The 17,099-nt window shown below is 46.9% G+C and overlaps 1 protein-coding gene across 2 annotated transcripts; it reads right to left on the minus strand.

Annotated features, from left to right (window-relative positions):
• Positions 1–5,922: 5,922 nt before the first annotated feature.
• On the minus strand, positions 5,923–16,755 carry Hinfp (histone H4 transcription factor). 2 transcript variants are annotated; one of them, XM_052757948.1, is made up of 10 exons: positions 16,453–16,755; positions 13,248–13,431; positions 10,369–10,598; positions 10,016–10,127; positions 9,684–9,836; positions 9,151–9,228; positions 8,947–9,067; positions 8,725–8,863; positions 8,504–8,628; positions 5,923–7,313 (listed from the first exon to the last, which is right to left on the minus strand). In XM_052757948.1, exons 2-10 carry the CDS (start codon positions 13,420–13,422, stop codon positions 6,902–6,904), a joined length of 1,545 nt encoding a protein of 514 aa, XP_052613908.1. In that variant the 5' UTR covers positions 13,423–13,431; positions 16,453–16,755; the 3' UTR covers positions 5,923–6,901. The 2 variants fall into 2 exon arrangements, with proteins under 2 accessions (XP_052613908.1, XP_052613916.1); XM_052757956.1 differs by lacking the exons at positions 9,684–9,836; positions 10,016–10,127; positions 10,369–10,598; positions 13,248–13,431; positions 16,453–16,755 and adding an exon at positions 9,391–9,436.
• Positions 16,756–17,099: the final 344 nt, after the last annotated feature.

A 17,099-nucleotide genomic window follows, 5' to 3' on the forward strand; every position in this document is an offset into this window, starting at 1 on the left:
TCATGTAGTGTGTGTGTGTGTGTGTCTATGTATGTGTGTGAGATAGGGTCTCATGTAGTGTGTGTGTACTCGGCTGTTGCTGAGGCTGGCTCTGACCAGTCCTCATGCTACCACCCTTTAAATGCAGTTATTACAGACGTATGTCACCAGGTCTAACGGTTGCATTTATTGAACAACTACTATAAACCAGACATTCTTCTTGGTTAATCGTAATATCTCTGTGAGGCAGGGTTTTTTGTTTTGTTGAGACTGGGTCTCACTATGTAGCTTTGGCTGGACTAGAACTTGCTACACAGGCCAGGCTGGCCTGGAACTCCCTAAGTAGACCAGGCTGGCCTTGAACTTCTAGGGATCTGATCTGCATATGGGGCAGGTTTTACAACCTTCCTTTGGAGAAAAGAATCTGAGAAATAGGAAAAATTAACAATATGACCAAGGGGCAGGCATAGCAAATCCAAGGACAGGCTTGGAACCCGAAGGCCCTGCTTTTACTCACTCTAATTGGTCATCTCAGAATCTGATTCCCAAATGGACTTTAGGGCTCCACAGAGCCCAAGCTGGCCTTGAACTCACTATATTGCCCAGGATGCCTTGAGCTCCTGATCCTCTTGTCTCTACCTCCCAAGTATTAGGGTTATGGCAGGGCTGGTGATGGAGACCAGGCCTGGGAGCCTCCTGAGCAAGTACACTACCAACTGGACTCTACCACCTTCAGCCCTGAATAATTAATCCTATATTATCCTTTTTCATGTTTAAAAAAATTAATGAATACACAATATTTGCCATATTTAAATTTAGTTTATTATTGTTCTGTGAGTGTAAGCACGTTCCTGTGCCAGGGAGCTCATGTGGAGGTTAGAGGACAACTTTTAGGAGTCACTTTTCTCCATTGTGGGTTCCAAATATGAGATGAAATACTCAGGTCACAAAGCACTTTTACTCATGGACCATCTCACCAGTCCAGTATTCCAACACACTTAGATAACGTATAATGATATTACAAGATGTCTTAGTCACTCCTCTGTTGCTGTGAAGAGACACTGTGACCAAAGCAACTCTTATAAAAATAAAGCATTTAATTGGGGGCTTGCTTACAGTTTCAGAGGTTTAGTCCATTATCATCATGGCAGAGAACATGGGGCAGGTAAGTGTGGTGCTAGAGAAGTAGCTGAGAGACATCCTGATCCTCAAGCGGAGTGTGAGAGAGAGATCCAGACCTGGCCTGGTGTGAGCTTTCTGAAACCCCCAGTGACACATTTCCTCCAACAAGGCCACACATCCCAATCCTTCTGAAATAGTGCCACTCCCTGGTGACTAAGCATTCAAATAAATGGATGAGCCTGTGGGAGCTGTTCTTACTGAAACCATATCAGAGTAATGGCACATATTATCTCCTCATATATTTATCATTTCTTTTTTGGGGGGTATATCCAGTCTACTAACTTTTTTGAATATCTGATTACTGACATCCACAGTCTACTGTGTTATAACACATCAGAAAATATTTTCTCTGGGCTGAGGGCATAATTCAGTGGTGCAACCCCCAGCACCACACACAAAATAGTTGTCTTTTATTATTGCATCCTGTACCGGTTGACCATCCTCTCTCCACCCCCACCGCCCCAACCCCATTGTTTTTCCTCTTAAGTAGATTCTCCATCTCTAAGCTTCATCAGGATCATCAACACAGCAAAGCTGGCCAGTCATGGTGGCACATTCCCGTAGTCCTGGCACTGAGATGATGAGGAGGATCCTGAGTTCAAGGATGGCCTTTTGATTCTCAAGAATAGATCATATATTTTTATCCTCCAGGTCATGCTGTCCATGGTTTAGGACCATTTTCTTTCCCCAGAACAATCCCCTACTTCTTGGCAAAGGAGGAGCCACATTTATTGCAGAGCACAGAGAAAAACCATTGCACGAGGTTTGTCTTTCTCCCTCATGTTCCTTTCTAGGTAAGAAATGTACCAGCCAACAGCCATTTCTGAGCTGAGTGTGGTGAGACACACCTATGATCCCAGCATTAGGGAGGCAGAAATAGGAGGATCCGGAGTTCAAGGTCATCCTCACTTCACAGTGAATTTGAAGCCAGTCTTGGTCAAAACCAGGGCTGGCCAGATGGCTCAGGTGGTAAAGGCACTTGCCACCAAGCCTGACGCCTGTGTTTGAGCCCCAGAACCCACATGAATGAGAGAACTGACTCCCACAAATTCAGATTGTTCTCCGACTTCCATGTGCATGCTCTACTGATGCACACACACACAATATAAATGTAAAACAAAATAAAAATTAAAAAAAATTCCTTAGAATGTAACTAGATCTTTTCAACCTGCTTTTGAGGTTAGTATTATCTTTCAGCATTTCAGACAAGAAAACCAAGACCCAGAAATATGAGTTTCAGGCCTGGAGAGATGGCTCAGAGGTTAAAGAGCACTGGCTGCTCTTCCAGAGGTCCTGAGTTCAATTCCCAGCAACCACATGGTGGCTCACAACCATCTCTAATGAGATCTGGTGCCCTCTTCTTGCATGCAGTCATACATGCAGGCAGAACACTACAAATTAAAAAAAAAAAAAAAAAAAGAAATACAAGGTTCAACTATGAGGTTACACATTTAGTATGATGATCCAGCTATTCAAATCCAGGGCTTAATGACTCTCCACTATTTCTAATATGTCAAACTTCTTTATGTCCTGTTACCACCTTGCCATCTTAATTGCTTTGTGAATGCTATACACTCTACCAATTCCTCCCCTTTTCAATAAAGAAGATCCACCTCCATCCCCCTAATATTCTTTCATTCTAGGATGTGAATCTTTCTAATTTGGCAGAGATCCAGTAAAATAAACTCTTACCCATTTGGGAGACCCTCCCAGAAAAGACACTCCTAGGATAGACCTTGTACATTACCAACAGTGGTTGACAGACTTTAGTGTATGCCTCAAATCCTCTGGAGGGTTGAAGACTCAAGAGTGCTGGGTTCCACTTCAGGGTTTCTGATTTAGTATCTAGAGTGGGTCTTTGCTTAGTGTGGACCTCATCATCCCTAGAATAAAGCCATCTACCAATAGTTTTGTAATGTCTGAATGGATCATCCCCACTTCCCCAAATAATTATCTGCCTATTCCCTCAGATTTATCCTTCTTTGTCCCCGCTCCCCATAACCAAGCAGTTTACTTCCAAGGCAGGTTTCCTAGGGGCCAGACATGTCAGGGTTGATAATTCTCAGCTCAGTGCTAGGCATTAATCTAACAACAGGTTGCTCTGCACAGGGATTTGTGTGAGAAGCAGTTGGAAAAGGAGTGTGGTAGGGTCCAGTGGGATCCAGAAAGAACTTAGACTAAGAGACTTGGAAACCGGTCCAGTTCTGTTTCTAGCACCCAGATTCTTTGTCCACTGTGACCTCTCTTGCCCACCAGACTTTTAAATGTTTGTCAAGGAGAGGTCCCTCTGCTGGCAACTTGGGGAGGTGCTGCTCAGAACAGAAAGGGGAGGGGCAGTGGCTAAAAAGGAGAGGGCTTCCTCCCTTCTGCATTACAGCAGAAAAGTTAATCCTCTCTTCCTTGGCTCTCCAACAAGCAAGGAAGTGGTGGCTAAGGAAGGGGTGTCTACTATTACCTTTCTTGGACTCTGACTTGATGATCTGCAGAGACAAGGTCTTGCTTTTAGAGAGTCCCTTGTCCCTGTCCTGTTCTCCTGCCACCACAGGTGAGCAGTTCCCCTCCACCACATTCTCCTATCTGTCTCACTGCAGGCCCAGAAAACAACTGAGCCAGTAGACATGGCCTGAAACCTCTAAAAACTGAGCAAAAATAAATCTTTTTTGCCTTAAATACATCATGGGTTTTTTTGTTTGTCATAGCAATGGAGACTGACACACATTTTGTTTTGTTTTTGTTTTTTTGAGACAGGGTTTCTCTGTGTAGCCCTGAACATCCTAGAACTCACTTCATAGACCAGGCTGGCCTTGAACTCAGAGATCCGCCTGCCTCTGCCTCCTGAGTGCTGGGATTAAAGGCGTGTCCACCACGCCTGGCTCCAACATAGTAATTTAAGTGAATGCTTAAGTGAGTGTTCTACCACTGAGCTACACTCATGCATTTCTTTCTCTCCTGTCATATGACACTGTTTCCTCTGATAAGAAGGAAGTGAGGGGTTCTCTGAAGCTGCAGAATGTAAAGTTTTTTGCAAGTCTCTTTTAAAAAAATGCTTATTGGGCTGGAGAGATAGCTCAGAGGTTAAGAGCACTGACTGCTTTTCCAGAGGTCCTGAGTTCAATTCCCAGCAACCACATGGTGGCTCACAACCATCTGTAATGAGATCTGGTGCCCTCTTCTGACCTGCAGTCATATATGCTGTATACAATACAATAATAAATAAATAAAACTAAAAAAAAAGATGTTTATTAATTTCTTAGATTTTTATTTATCGTGTATACAGTGTTCTGCCTGCATGTGTCCCTGCAAGCCAGAAGAGGGCGCCAGACCTCATCACAGATAGTTGAGAGCCACCATGTGGTTGCTGGGAATTGAACTCAGGACCTGAGAAGAGCAGCCAGTGCTTGTAACTGCTGAGTCATCTCTCCAGCCCCTATTTTTATTAATTTATGTATATGGGTGTTTTGTCTGCATGCATGTCTGTGCACCATATGCATGCTTGGTGCTCACAGAGGCCAGAACAGGGTATCAGATCTCTTGGAACTGCAGTTATAAGAAGGTTGTGAGCTGCCTGTGTGGGTGCTGAGAATTGAACCTGAATCCTCTGGAAGGACAGCAAGTACTCTTTACCACTGACCATCTCTCCAGCCCTGCATATATATGTTACTGTCTATTAGTTTTATTTTCTGTTACTGTGACAAAATATCCCACTAAAAGCACCTTAGGGGACAAAGGGTTAATTTGGCTCATAATTCCAAGTTACAGTCCAAGCATTTCAGGGAAGTCAGGGTAGCAGGAACTTGACACCCATGCAGTCAAGAGCAGAGAATGAATGCACACATGCTTACTAGTACTCAGCTCTTTTTCTACAGGACAGCTTCAGAAGAGCACTTGAATATTAATGAATAAACAGTGCTCAGGACTGTTTATTAAAAAAATGAAGAGCATGGTCTGTCCATGTACTGTAGCATGGAGAATTGCCTTTATCCAGACTAGCAGAGTCAACAAAGGGCAATATGCTGAGCAACGGCTGAACAGGGTTAGGGGATGGCTCGTCAGTCCGTACGTGCCCTACATGAGGATCTGAGCCCAGATCCCCAGCATTCACATAAAAGCTACAAACAGGATGATGTCAGTAAACCAGTAGTGCAGCAGGGTCAGGGACAGGCAAATTCCCAGAGCTCACTGGACAACTAGTCCAGCCAAAAGGTGAGTTTAGGGCTCAGTGAAACTGTCTCAAAAAATAAAGTGGACATCAGTGACACTGATCTCTGGCCTCCACACACATGCTTACACAATTGCACACCATGTACCTGCAGACACAAACACATACTCACATATACACTACTGTTTTTTGTTTGTTTTTTAAGACAGGGTTTCTCTGTGTAGCTCTGGCTATCCTGGAACTCACTCTGTAGACCAGGCTGGCTTTGAACTCAGAGATCCACCTCCCTCTGCCTGCTGGGATTAAACGAGTATGCCATCATGCCCAGAAAATTTAAATTTAAAAAAAAAAAAAAAAGGTTCTTATTTTGACTCTAAGACTCTAATGGCAGAGGTTGGAGAGATGGCTAAGCAGTTAATATTACTTATTGCTCTTGCAAAGACTCGGATTCAGTTCCTAGCACCCACAGGGTAGTTCACGGCTGTCTGTAACTTCAGTTCTAGAGGATCAGTCACCCTCTTTTGACCTCCATGGGCCAAAGATATACTTACATGCAGGCAAAACCCTCATAGACATAAAATAAAATTAAATGAACACATATGTGCAATATACATAAGAATTTTTTAATTCAATGAAAAATAGATCCACTCTTTAGGAAAATGTATTAGACACAATTTTCTAGCTTGATTCCTGGCCCTTGAGTACTTGGCATTCTCTGGGTGACCTCCCAACCCACCTCTACAGATTTCTTTGCAGTCTCAGTACCCCAAGCTACCCTAGAGGCACAGAGTTCTAATTAGGACTGAGGAGTAGTCCTGTCATTCATCTCCATTCTGTGACACTGCCAGTATTCACTCATGGACAAGTACTTGAGGCCACCTTCCACAACGCTGGTAGATGCCCTGGAAGCAATGGACAGACTCCGCAATGGGTACATGACAGTTAAAGAAACCATCTTGGGCAATAAAGGGGCAAGCCTAATTATTCAGCCCCACTGCTAGACAGCTGTATCTCTGTTACCTAGCTAACTGCCACCAAATTTGAGAAATAAGTAACAACCCCAAGTGGTTTTTTATTACCAAAAAACAACTGTCATACATATACAGTGTCTCCAATCTTGTCCCTGAAGATAACCACAAGTGTCCCCAGAATGTAAAGGAAACCTTGAGAGAAATGAAACCTGTTCTCAATGCTTAACTTATAGTGAGAAAATGGCTCCCATAAGGAACTCATCATCCCTGGGCCAATGGACCCTAAAGATAGGAATGGATGTGGACTAATTTTACTCACTGTCTAGCATGCCAAGGGAGTATGCTTACACCTGGGGACAGCTCCTCTAATGAGAACATACATGTAGGATTTCTTCAATGAGTCCAACTCCTCAGGTTCCCCATAAAGAACAGTAGCGGGGAGGGAATTACTCATAGAGTCTGTAGAATGATGCTGCCTGAGTCAGAGGGGAGCACACTGTTCCCGGCACCACTTTCAAAGGCATCCAAAAACAAAGGCTGCCCATCGGGGGCACTGCTACCTGCCTGGCTCAAACTCCAGGATCTGCAGGAGTGGTCAGGCTTTCCAGCCTCATACCATCTGAACCTCTGGCTGCTCAGGTATTCCTTGAAGCTTTTCCATCTCTCTCAAGGGTAGTTCAGGGACTGGCAGGGTCTCTCCTGGGGCTTCAGACAGCACATAGTAGACAATTTCTCGCTGGCCTTGGCTGGCTGTCTGATTGACCATACGGATGGCAGAGCTGGACTTGTCCTGAGAAGCCGAGATGGCTGTCCCCTCATCCCTATCTTCCTCTTCCATCTCTTCCTCAGGTCCCGGCCCCCCTAGCACTGTTTCCAGAACGATGCCTTGCAGGCTGCTCTCACTCAGTGGCCCTCCTGGGTCTGATCCCTCGTGGAGCTGCTGGAGAAGCTGCTGTGTCAGCTCCACACTCTCATAGCGAACGAGCTGTAACCGCATGTAGCCATCTTCATGCTCCTTGTACCTGGAGAAGGAGAAGGCAGCAGACCAGTAGAGGATGAAGAAACGGCCTGGAGACAGAGGGTGAAGACACAATATGCTAGCTGGAAGAAGTCTGAGGATCCTATGTGATAGAACTGAAGATGAAGAAAAGGTTTTTAATGGAATATGTACAAGAAAGGGTCAGGAGAGGACTCAAAACGGAAAAATTAGTGCAGAAGCCCAACCCAGTAGAGACTGATTGGCTCTGTAACTGGGCAGAGTGTCAAAGTGTATGAGAAGGCCACGGAACTGAAAGTCAGGACCCTTAGCCTTTATTCTCGCTCTGGCTGCAGAACTTATGGTGTTACTTGTTGAATCTGAAACCAAGCTTCCATTAGAAAAGTCACAGCCTTGAATGGTGACACATGCCTATAATCTCATTAGAGGCAGAGACAGGTGGATCTCTGTGAGTTCAGGGCCAGCCAGGGCTATGTGGAGATCCTGTCTCAAAAACAAACAAGAGCATGGTAGCACACACCTTTAATCCCAGCACTCAGGAGGCAGAAGCAGGCGGATCTCAGTGAGTTCAAGGCCAACCTGGTCTACAAAGAGAGTTCCAGAACAAGAACAAAAAATAAATAAAATAAAATGAAACACAAAACCAATCTTTGCTCCACCACTATTTTTTTTGTTTTTGTTTTTTTTTTTTTTTGTTTGTCTATTTTTTTTTTTTTTTTGTTTTTCGAGACAGGGTTTCTGTGTGTAGTTTTGGAGCCTGTCCTGGATCTCACTCTATAGACCAGGCTGACCTCGAACTCACAAAGATCCGCCTGCCTCTGCCTCCGAGCTGGGATTAAAGACGTGCGCCACCACCGCCCAGCCCTCCACCACTATTTTTAAGGTTGAGTCTAAACATAGAGGGTAGGCATCAAAGTACCATAAAATTCAAAGTCGTTCTTCCCTGTTAAAAAGTCTGTCACATGGCCCAGAGTGTGAAATGCTTGTCATGCACGCCTGAAGATCTGAGTTCAGTATCTGGAACCCACCAAAGGGAGGAGAGAAACAACTCCACAAGCTGTGTCCCAACCTCTAGAGGAGCACTGGCCGCCCCATATACACACACATACATACATACACATATATATACATGCATGCATACATACATATATATATATATAAAATAAACAAAACCAAGGAAAGCCTACGCGTCTGTGCGGGAAGATGCATGCATACCGAAAACGAGGGTGTCCTGAGGGCCACTTGAACTGGTGCTTCTTGCGAAGGTGCACAGTGAGGTTGTTGCCACGTGTAAAGCACTTGTCACAGACATGACATTTGTACCTCGGCTCTGAGTCTCCCTGATGAGGACAGGAGAAGGCAGTGAGGTTAACTCTTCACTCCCACTCCCGAGAGCCCTCGTCGCCCCGCTGCCATGTCGCCCTGCCACCACGCACCTCATGCACTTTGCGGTGATGGGACTTGACGGAGCTGAGGGAGCGGGCACTGAAGCTGCAGTTCTCGAAGTCACACCTGTAGGCTGACTCCTTGCTGTGGGTGTCCAGGTGCTTCCGGAGGTCAATCAGATTCTTGCAGCTGCCGGGAGAAATCAGGAAAGTTGAAGAGCATAGGGAACCCCGAAACTTGAGCCCTGTATTTTGGCCCCCGGGGCCCCTTACCTGTAGTCACAACAATCACATTTAAAGGGCCGGTCATCACTGTGTCGAAAGCGCATGTGATTTCGGAGGGAGGAAGGCAGTGGGCAGGTCATGTCACACAAAGGGCATTTATAGTGATTCACTGAGGAGCAGAGAAGAAGCTATGATCTGTGGACTCACAGGACCCCGAAGAGAGGGCAGGGAGGCTGGGTGCAGGCCACTCACCATGATTCCGCATGTGGTCCCGCAACAGCCTCTCTGTGGCAAATCTCTTGGAACAGTGAGAGCACTGGAAACGCTGCTCTGGGGGAAGGGCAGAACAAAGGGCGACTGAAGACAACAGCGGAGGGCAGAGGAGAGGGGACCATCCCAGACAGAGGGACCCAACCACCCAAGGGGCAAAGGGAAGCTACAGATGGGATGTGGAGTCCAGACCTGAGTTAGAAGCCCAGCTTTACCACTTACTAGCTGTGTGATCTCAGGTAAGTGACTTAACCTCTCTGAGCCTCAGTTTCCTCATCTGTAAAAGGGGAATAAGAAGCCTGCCTCATGGGGCTGTTGTGAGAATTCCTGAGATGACTGATACCACAAACAGTAAGTGCTAAACAATGTCTCAGAAGTCTAGGAGGTGCCTGATCCCAAAGGAGAGGAGAGCCAGGGTACACAAATCTCCTCAGCAGCCACCTCCCCTGTGAACACACTCATCTTCCCTTTAAGTAGGATAGCCCACACTCTCCCTCGTCTCTCCAGCTGCTTACGGTCCAGGGAGGTCTGGCGCCGGATGTGGTCTAGGAACTTGGTGTTGTTGGCAAACATGCCCCCACAGGTAGGGCAGGCCACCACCTTCTCCTGGGTGTGGCTGCGGAGGTGCTCTCGGAGCTTACACCGGTCCTTGAAGGTGCAGGTACAGCCTGGGAAGGAAGGAAGAGCATGTTCCATCCCTAAATCCCCTTCCCCAGCGCGGCTCTGGTACCACGTTCTCCAGTCAGGAGCCTGCTTTGTCCTGCAGGACTGGTCCCATCCCTGGCTCCTCCAGCCCCATAACCCCTCCAGAGTGTCAACCAGAGGCCAGAGCAGACGGTGGTCCTACCTCTCCAGCCACACAGCACCACGTGGTTGTCCTTGCTGACTGCTTGGTATTCACAGCACAGGCTGTGCGCATCCACGTGCCGATAGAACCACTCAGGATTGTCGAAGGTACTCTGTGCCAGGGCAACTTGGGGTGAGCACTCAAGAGTGGTCAGAGGGACTCTCACCCGTATCACAGGGGGCTTCTTGCTCTCTCCCTAACTAACTTGTGGAACGGGAAAGTTTTAGGATAAAGGAGTTACACAAGAAGACGGGAGATACTAGCAGGAGTCTCACAACTATAAGGTACCCCAGAAAGATCCTGAGTCCAGATCCCCAGCTGCCTTCCGCCCGCTTCTGGCACTGTCTGCTGACCTCACAATGTTCCCACAGACACAGGAAGTGGTCAGGGATGTCAGGGATGACGTTCCGGCTCTGGAAGTCCAGGATGCAGGGGCTGAGGTCGGCTTGGCTTTGCAAGGCCTGCAGCCCCCACTGTTTCAGCTTGGTGTGGTAGCAGTGGAAGTAGACGTGGCGGATGAGGTCGGCAGAACTGTCCAGAGAGCAAAAGCCACACTCCTGCCACAAGCAGGAGAATTCTTCCTCTGCAGAAAAGGGGTTAGAAGGAATGGTCTCGTACTTTCCAAGGCTCAGTTTACTTTCCATCTCAGACATTAAGCAGGACTCTGACCGAGTTACCAGTTCATTCAGTATGCAGCCGTGCTAGCGACTTTCAGCTGCATCAGGTATCATGGGGTCCCAGTCCTTGTCCTCACACGGCTTTCAGTTGGAGAAGTAAACACGTCTACAAAACTCTAACTAGTGGCAACGGATATGGGGTAAGGTATGTGGCAGCAGACAAGTATTACAGACTAGGTGTGCTGGCTCTGATCTATAAAACCAGTACTCAAGAGTGTTAGGCGGGCACACTGCCATGGTGTCGAGGCCAACCAGGGCTAGAGAGTAAGACCCTGCCACAAACGAAGTGTTAAACAGAAGTAGCAATGCTGACTGAAGTGAGAAAGACTCCTGCACTAAGAGTGACCGTAAGGAGGAGTAGTCTGGGCTGAGATTAAGAGTGTGTGTACATGCCGGGCGGTGGTGGCGCACGCCTTTAATCCCAGCACTCGGGAGGCAGAGCCAGGCGGATCTCTGTGAGTTCGAGGCCAGCCTAGACTACCAAGTGAGTTCCAGGAAAGGCGCAAAGCTACACAGAGAAACCCTGTCTCGAAAAACCAAAAAAAAAAAAAAAAAAAAAAAGAGTGTGTGTACAAGACCGAGGGAGTCAGAGACCCAGGAAGAACAAGTTAGGATATCCCTTAGCAAGTATACAGCCTCTGCTCAGTTTCTCCTGGTCCCTGGGGAAGACAGGGCCTCCCAACACAGGTTTTCCAGTTCTCTTTTACCTGCTAATCTGCTTATTTCCAGACAGGCCATTACTTAGTTCAACCCACTTCCTATGACTCCAGCACCTCTAAGCACCACATTTTTGACAGGAATTTGCTTATTTTGAAAAGCTTTACTTCAGAAAGTAAAACCATCCCTTATTTTCACTTTTGTGTATTATTTGATTTTGGAAACAGGTCTGGTATATAACTATGGCAACCCCAGAATCTGAGCAGGATCAGGACTTCCTGATATATAACAAGTTTCAGGTCAGTCAGGGCTACATGAGATTCTATCAAAGAGAAGGAAAAAAGAGTAAACAGAATGCCAGGGGCATTTCGGAGTACACTGAACAAAGCTGCTCAATTACTCTCTTAGCTATGATGTGCAGTTATGATATAAATGTGCTCCAAACCCTGTGTGGTAGCTCATGTTAGTAATCCCAGCATTTGGAAGGACTTCGGTGGGCAGGAAGCTTGTCTGGATTACTGAGATCTGCCTCAGATGTAAACAGGGAAGCAGATGGCTCAAGTGTTAACAGTACTTGGTGCTCTTGCAGAGGACCTGCTTTTGGTTCCCACATGATGGCTTACAACCATAACTCAAGTTCAAGGAATTCAAGATCCTCTTCTACCTCTGCAGGCACCAGGCATACTCATGGTACACATACACACGAGGGCAAAACAATTAGACACGTAAAACAAAATAAATAAATCTAAACAAAAAATATAAATAGTTAAGTTAATAAAAAGGGAAAGGCGGACAGTGGTGGCCCATGCCTTTAATCCCAGCACTTGGGAGGCAGAGATAGGCAGATCTCTATGAGTTAGAGGCCAGCCTGATCTATAGAGCAAGGCCCAGAGCAGCTGAGCCTACCCAGAGAAAGCCTGTCTCAAAAACACCCACACCCACAAAAAAAAAAAAAAAAAAAGAAAGAAAAAAAAGAAAAAGAAAAGGAAAAGAAGGGGAAAAAAAAAGGGGAGGTTGGGCATGGTGACACACACCTTTATTCCAGTACTTGGGAGGCACAGGCAGCAGGACTCCTTTAATTTCAACACTAAGATCTCTATGAATTCCAGGCAAGCATGGTCTATATAGTGAATTTCACACCAGCCAAGAATCCAGTGAGTCCCTATCTCAAATAAATGGGGGAAGGGGCAGCAAGATGGCTCACCAGGTAAAGGCACTTACTGCCAAGCCTAATAATCTGAGTTTGATCCTTAGAACTCACATGGTGGAAAAAAAGGATGGACTCCTACAAGCTGTCCTCTGATCTCTACACATATGCCATGGTGTGCTCACATATCACACACACATACAAAATAAACAAATAATTGTCCCCCCAAAAAAATGTTTAATGGACAAGGTCCAGCAAGCCAGGCAGTGGTGGTACACACCTTTAATTCCAGCACTTGGGAGGCAGAGGCAGGTGGATCTCTGTGAGTTCGAGGCCAGCCTGGTCTACAGAGAGAGATCCAGGACAGGCTCCAAAGCTACACAGAGAAACCCTGTCTCCATGCCTCTCCCCGCAAAGATGTTTAGCAGGTAAAGGAGCTAGTGTCAAGCCTGATGACATGGGACCTATAACAGTGGAAGGAAGAATTGACTCCTACAAGTTGTCCTATGATCCCTAAACTTGAGCCATGGCATGCATGTGCCCACACACACATATACACACAAAATCACAAACTGCTTCTAATGGTAAACATTCTTTACATCCTGGCTGACTGAATTCTCTAGAAATGACTTCACAGTGTTTTATGAATGAAGAAGAAAGCATAATTAAGAATATAAACCTGTTTCCCCAGCTGCCCTCTTTTTCTAGGAGTCGGATTTCCCACCTGAGCTTGAGCTTTCCTGTCCCTTACCGAGTGGGTCCTCTTCTTCTTCTTCTTCCTCCTTGGAGCCATGCATGTGCTGCTGCAGATGCTGAGTGACATGCTCAAAGAACTCCTCCATGGCTGAACACACAAAGGAGCAGGACCCCCATTCACACTGGAGCCCCAGGTTCTCTTTCCGGGGAACTTTTCCAGGAGGCGACATGGCTTTTATCTTAGAGGAAGGAGAAGAAATCCAGAGCTGTAAGACTGTGCTCCAGTGATGCTAGAGGCAAAGAATGGACAGGCGGCCTGCTGAGAGCCAGCAGGTGTTTTCCAGTATCCTGTGCGGTTTTTCAGTAAGAATGGACCAGCAGTTTCTCAAGCCCTGGAGGCTATCTGGTTTCCTGGGAAGAGACAATACCGACCACGTGCCAAACACTAAGCTAAACACTTTAACAGACATTTTCTCAAATAGCTTCAGAGCATATTCCCAATGCTCAATTTCAAAGAGAGGTCTACCACCTATGTGCTGTGAGGTCTTGGCAAAAATAGGGATAACAAAACTTTTTGTTCTGTACGTCACACTTACTATATGTCAAATACAATACTATTTTGTTAGGCCTGGAGAGATGGCGCACAAAAAAAAAAGGGAAAAAAGAAAAAAAAGAGAGAGTGAGATGGCTCAATAGTTAAGAGCCCTGACTACTCTTTCAGCGGACCTGGGCTAGATTCGTAGCACCCTGTGGCTGTTCACAACCATCTGTGCCTCTAGTTCCAGGGATGTAACACCCTCTTCTGTCCTCTTATGGCATTGCTGGGTGTGATGAAGACATCCATGCAGGCAAAACACCTATATACATTAAAGTAAATATAAATCTCAAGGGTCTGCAGAGATGGCTCAGCGGTTAAGAATACTGGCTGCTCTTCCAGAGGACCCAGGTTCAATTCTTCATGGCTGTTCACATGGCTGTCCCAAAACTCCAATTCCAGGAGATACAACACCCTCACACAAACACACATGCATCATTGCATATGAAATAAACAAGTTTTTAAAAACCCACTATTTTGTTGTTGTTTTGGGCATTTTTGGTACTGAGGAGTGAACCTAGGACCTTACACATAGTATTTTGGGACAGGGTCTCCCGAAGTAGCCCAGGCTGGCCTTAAACTCTGTAGCCTAATGTATTGCAATCCTTCTGCCTCAGAATCCCAAGTAGCTGGGATTACAGGTTTGTCCCATCAGACCTAGCCATAGTAAGCACTAAGTATGTCTATGTGGGCAACCTGTATTGTTCCTCAAGAATCAACCATCTGAGGGTTTTGTTTGTTTGCTTTTAATGTAAGGTTTCTTACTGGCCTGGAGCTCACCAAGTAGGCTAGACTGGCTGACCAGTGAACTCCAAGGATCCTCCTGTCTCTATTTCCCAGAGATAGGATTATAGGTAAATACTGACCTTTTTACAAGATAGGGTCTCTATCTTGTACCTCTGGCTGTCCTGAAACTCACTATGTAGATGAGGCTGGCCTTGATCTACCTGCCTGTTTCCTGAATACTGGGATTAAATGCCTGTGCCACCACTACCAGCTACTGAACTTTTTTTAACATGGGTTCTGGAGATCAAACCTAGGGCCTCCTGATGTTTGTGAAACAAGCACTTTACTGCCTACCTCACCAGTCTCATATTAAGCATTTTATTTGCATCATGTAATTGGTGACACTACCCTATGAGGTAGGCACTATTTGAAACCTAATGGATAACCTGAAGCTGACAAAGATGCACTAGTTTATCCAAGGCCATCTAATGATGGTAGGTCAGGTTAGGCTGAGCCCAAGGTTCATATTCTTATTCCATATAGCCTCCATATGAGGCCAGAAGTTTTCTTTCTTTTCTTTTTTTTTTTTTTTCCCCGAGACAGGGTTTCTCTGTGTAGTCTTGGTGCCTGTCCTGGATCTTACTCTGTAGACCAGGCTGGCCTCAAACTCACAGAGATCCGCCTGCCTCCGCCTCCTGCGTGCTGGGATTAAAGGCGTGCGTCACCACTGCCCGGCGATCCAGAAGCTTTCTATTCCTTACTAGATTATATCATTAAATCTCTCGCCAGACTTTCAATGCCAGACAACCTGTCTTTGCTTTGCCTACCCCATGCTTGACCCCACCACTCCTTTAATGTTAAAATGAAGATTCCACTTGAATGTAGGAACCTTGTTTGTTTATGTTCTGTCTTCAGTGTCTATCTTTGTTAAATATTCTTAATATAATAAATATTTGTTAAAGAAAGATGAGAACAAAGTGAAAGGTTCATGCCAAATTTCTAGGAGAGATGTTAAAAGGGCCGATCTGCGGAACAGTGAGATGGCTCAGTGGAGCTGGGTGGTGGTGGCCCACGCCTTCAGTTTCAGCACTTGGGAGGCAGAGGCAGGTGGATCTTTGTGAGCCTGAGACCAGCATGGTCTACAGAGCGAGTTCCAGGACAGCCAGGACTACACAGAGAAATCCTGTCTTAAAAAAGAGAGAGATGGGGGGGGGGGGGAGTGGCTCAGTAGAAAAAAACAAAAACAAAAATGCATGTTATACTAGCCTGACAACCTGGGTCTGACCTCAGGAACCCACATAAAAGTGGGAAGAATCCACTCTACAAAGTTGTACTCTACCCACTCTACCCTCCACATACATACCGCACACCTTGACATGTGTGTGCCCTGCCACAACACACACACACATTTTCTTTAAAGAGAGTGGTAGGGTTTGGGGTGGTGGTGCTGGTCTTTGAGAGTTTCAGGCCGGTCAGAGCTACAAAGACTGTCTCAAAAAAAGAAAGTTACCATGTACTACACATCATGTATGTGGGTATGTCTATGCGGAGAAAGGACCAGGCAAATGGATGGAGAAGGAAAATGGAACCAAACTCCTTAGTTTTGTGGTCTTAAAGTACTTAACCATGTAAGCCTAACACACTACTAGTGCTCAATAAGGTTTGGGGGTGGGAGGTGGCACCCAACCCACAGGATCCCTAACGTTTCTAACATTTCGTCAGTAGTCACAGTAAGAAACCATGCCCTCAACAAGAGAGTACATGGTGTCGCTCGGCATCAATGAACTCTGAGCGGCAATCCAGAAAAAGAAAGGCCCAGGTCCTAAGCAAGGACTCACAGACAGGATCTGGCGGCTGAACGCCGAACCAAAACAAAGCGTGCGACCAGGGCGCTCAGGGCACAAAAAGGACCGTGGGCAGGCCCCCAGGGAAAGCTTACCTAGGCGGTGAGGCCCGAGCCAAGCTTCAGAGGATGGCTACAACTCCGAGGAGGAAGGAGACCGTCCCGGAGCGCCCAGCCTGGAGGGCTTCCCGGAATCAGCGGCGTCAAGCGTGGCGCTGACCCAGTCCAGCCGCAGCGACCCCTAGACCGAGAACGCGGAGGCTAAGGGCGGGCTCGGACGCCTTCCCAAGCCGCTCCAGGAAGCCTGGCCTGCCGCAGACTCCAGAGAGAGGCCCGAGCCGCCAAGCCACCCAAGCTGTGGGACCCACTCACCGGCAGGCGCCACCGGCGCCCCACCCACCTCACACCATATACCCGGAGGCGTTTGAAAGACAACCAGCGACAACCAATCGCCGCTTGCGAGTCGGCCAATAGCCAATCAGCGCCGCGTCTGACGGAACCCGTGCGCACCAAAACACGGAAGAGGCGGGAGCGGTATGGGAGAGGGCTCCGTGTTACAAGGGGTCGAGCGAGGGACGACCGGATGTGGAAAAAGTTAGCGTCACCCGCAAAGGAGGTTGGGAGGGGGCTTGTGTAGGTTGTGAGCAGGCGGGAAGTTTTGAGGCTTGAATGCCCTCTTACTGCGCCGACTCCGCTCCACCACACAGTGGGCGTGCGCCTAGATTGGGCTGGGCAGTCTTCTT

The sequence above is a fragment of the Peromyscus californicus genome, unplaced genomic scaffold (genome assembly GCF_007827085.1).
Source record: "Peromyscus californicus insignis strain IS unplaced genomic scaffold, ASM782708v3 Scaffold_11__1_contigs__length_118956290, whole genome shotgun sequence".
Classification (NCBI taxonomy): domain Eukaryota; kingdom Metazoa; phylum Chordata; class Mammalia; order Rodentia; family Cricetidae; genus Peromyscus; species Peromyscus californicus.

Coding starts and splice junctions, on each gene's coding strand:
- Hinfp (XM_052757948.1), bottom strand. CDS start 13,422: ATGTCGCCTCCTGGAAAAGTTCCCCGGAAAGAGAACCTGGGGCTCCAG. Junction 8,864..8,946: donor TGTGATTGTTGTGACTACAG/GTAAGGGGCCCC, acceptor TTCTCCCGGCAG/CTGCAAGAATCTGATTGACC. Junction 8,629..8,724: donor ATCACCGCAAAGTGCATGAG/GTGCGTGGTGGC, acceptor TGTCCTCATCAG/GGAGACTCAGAGCCGAGGTA.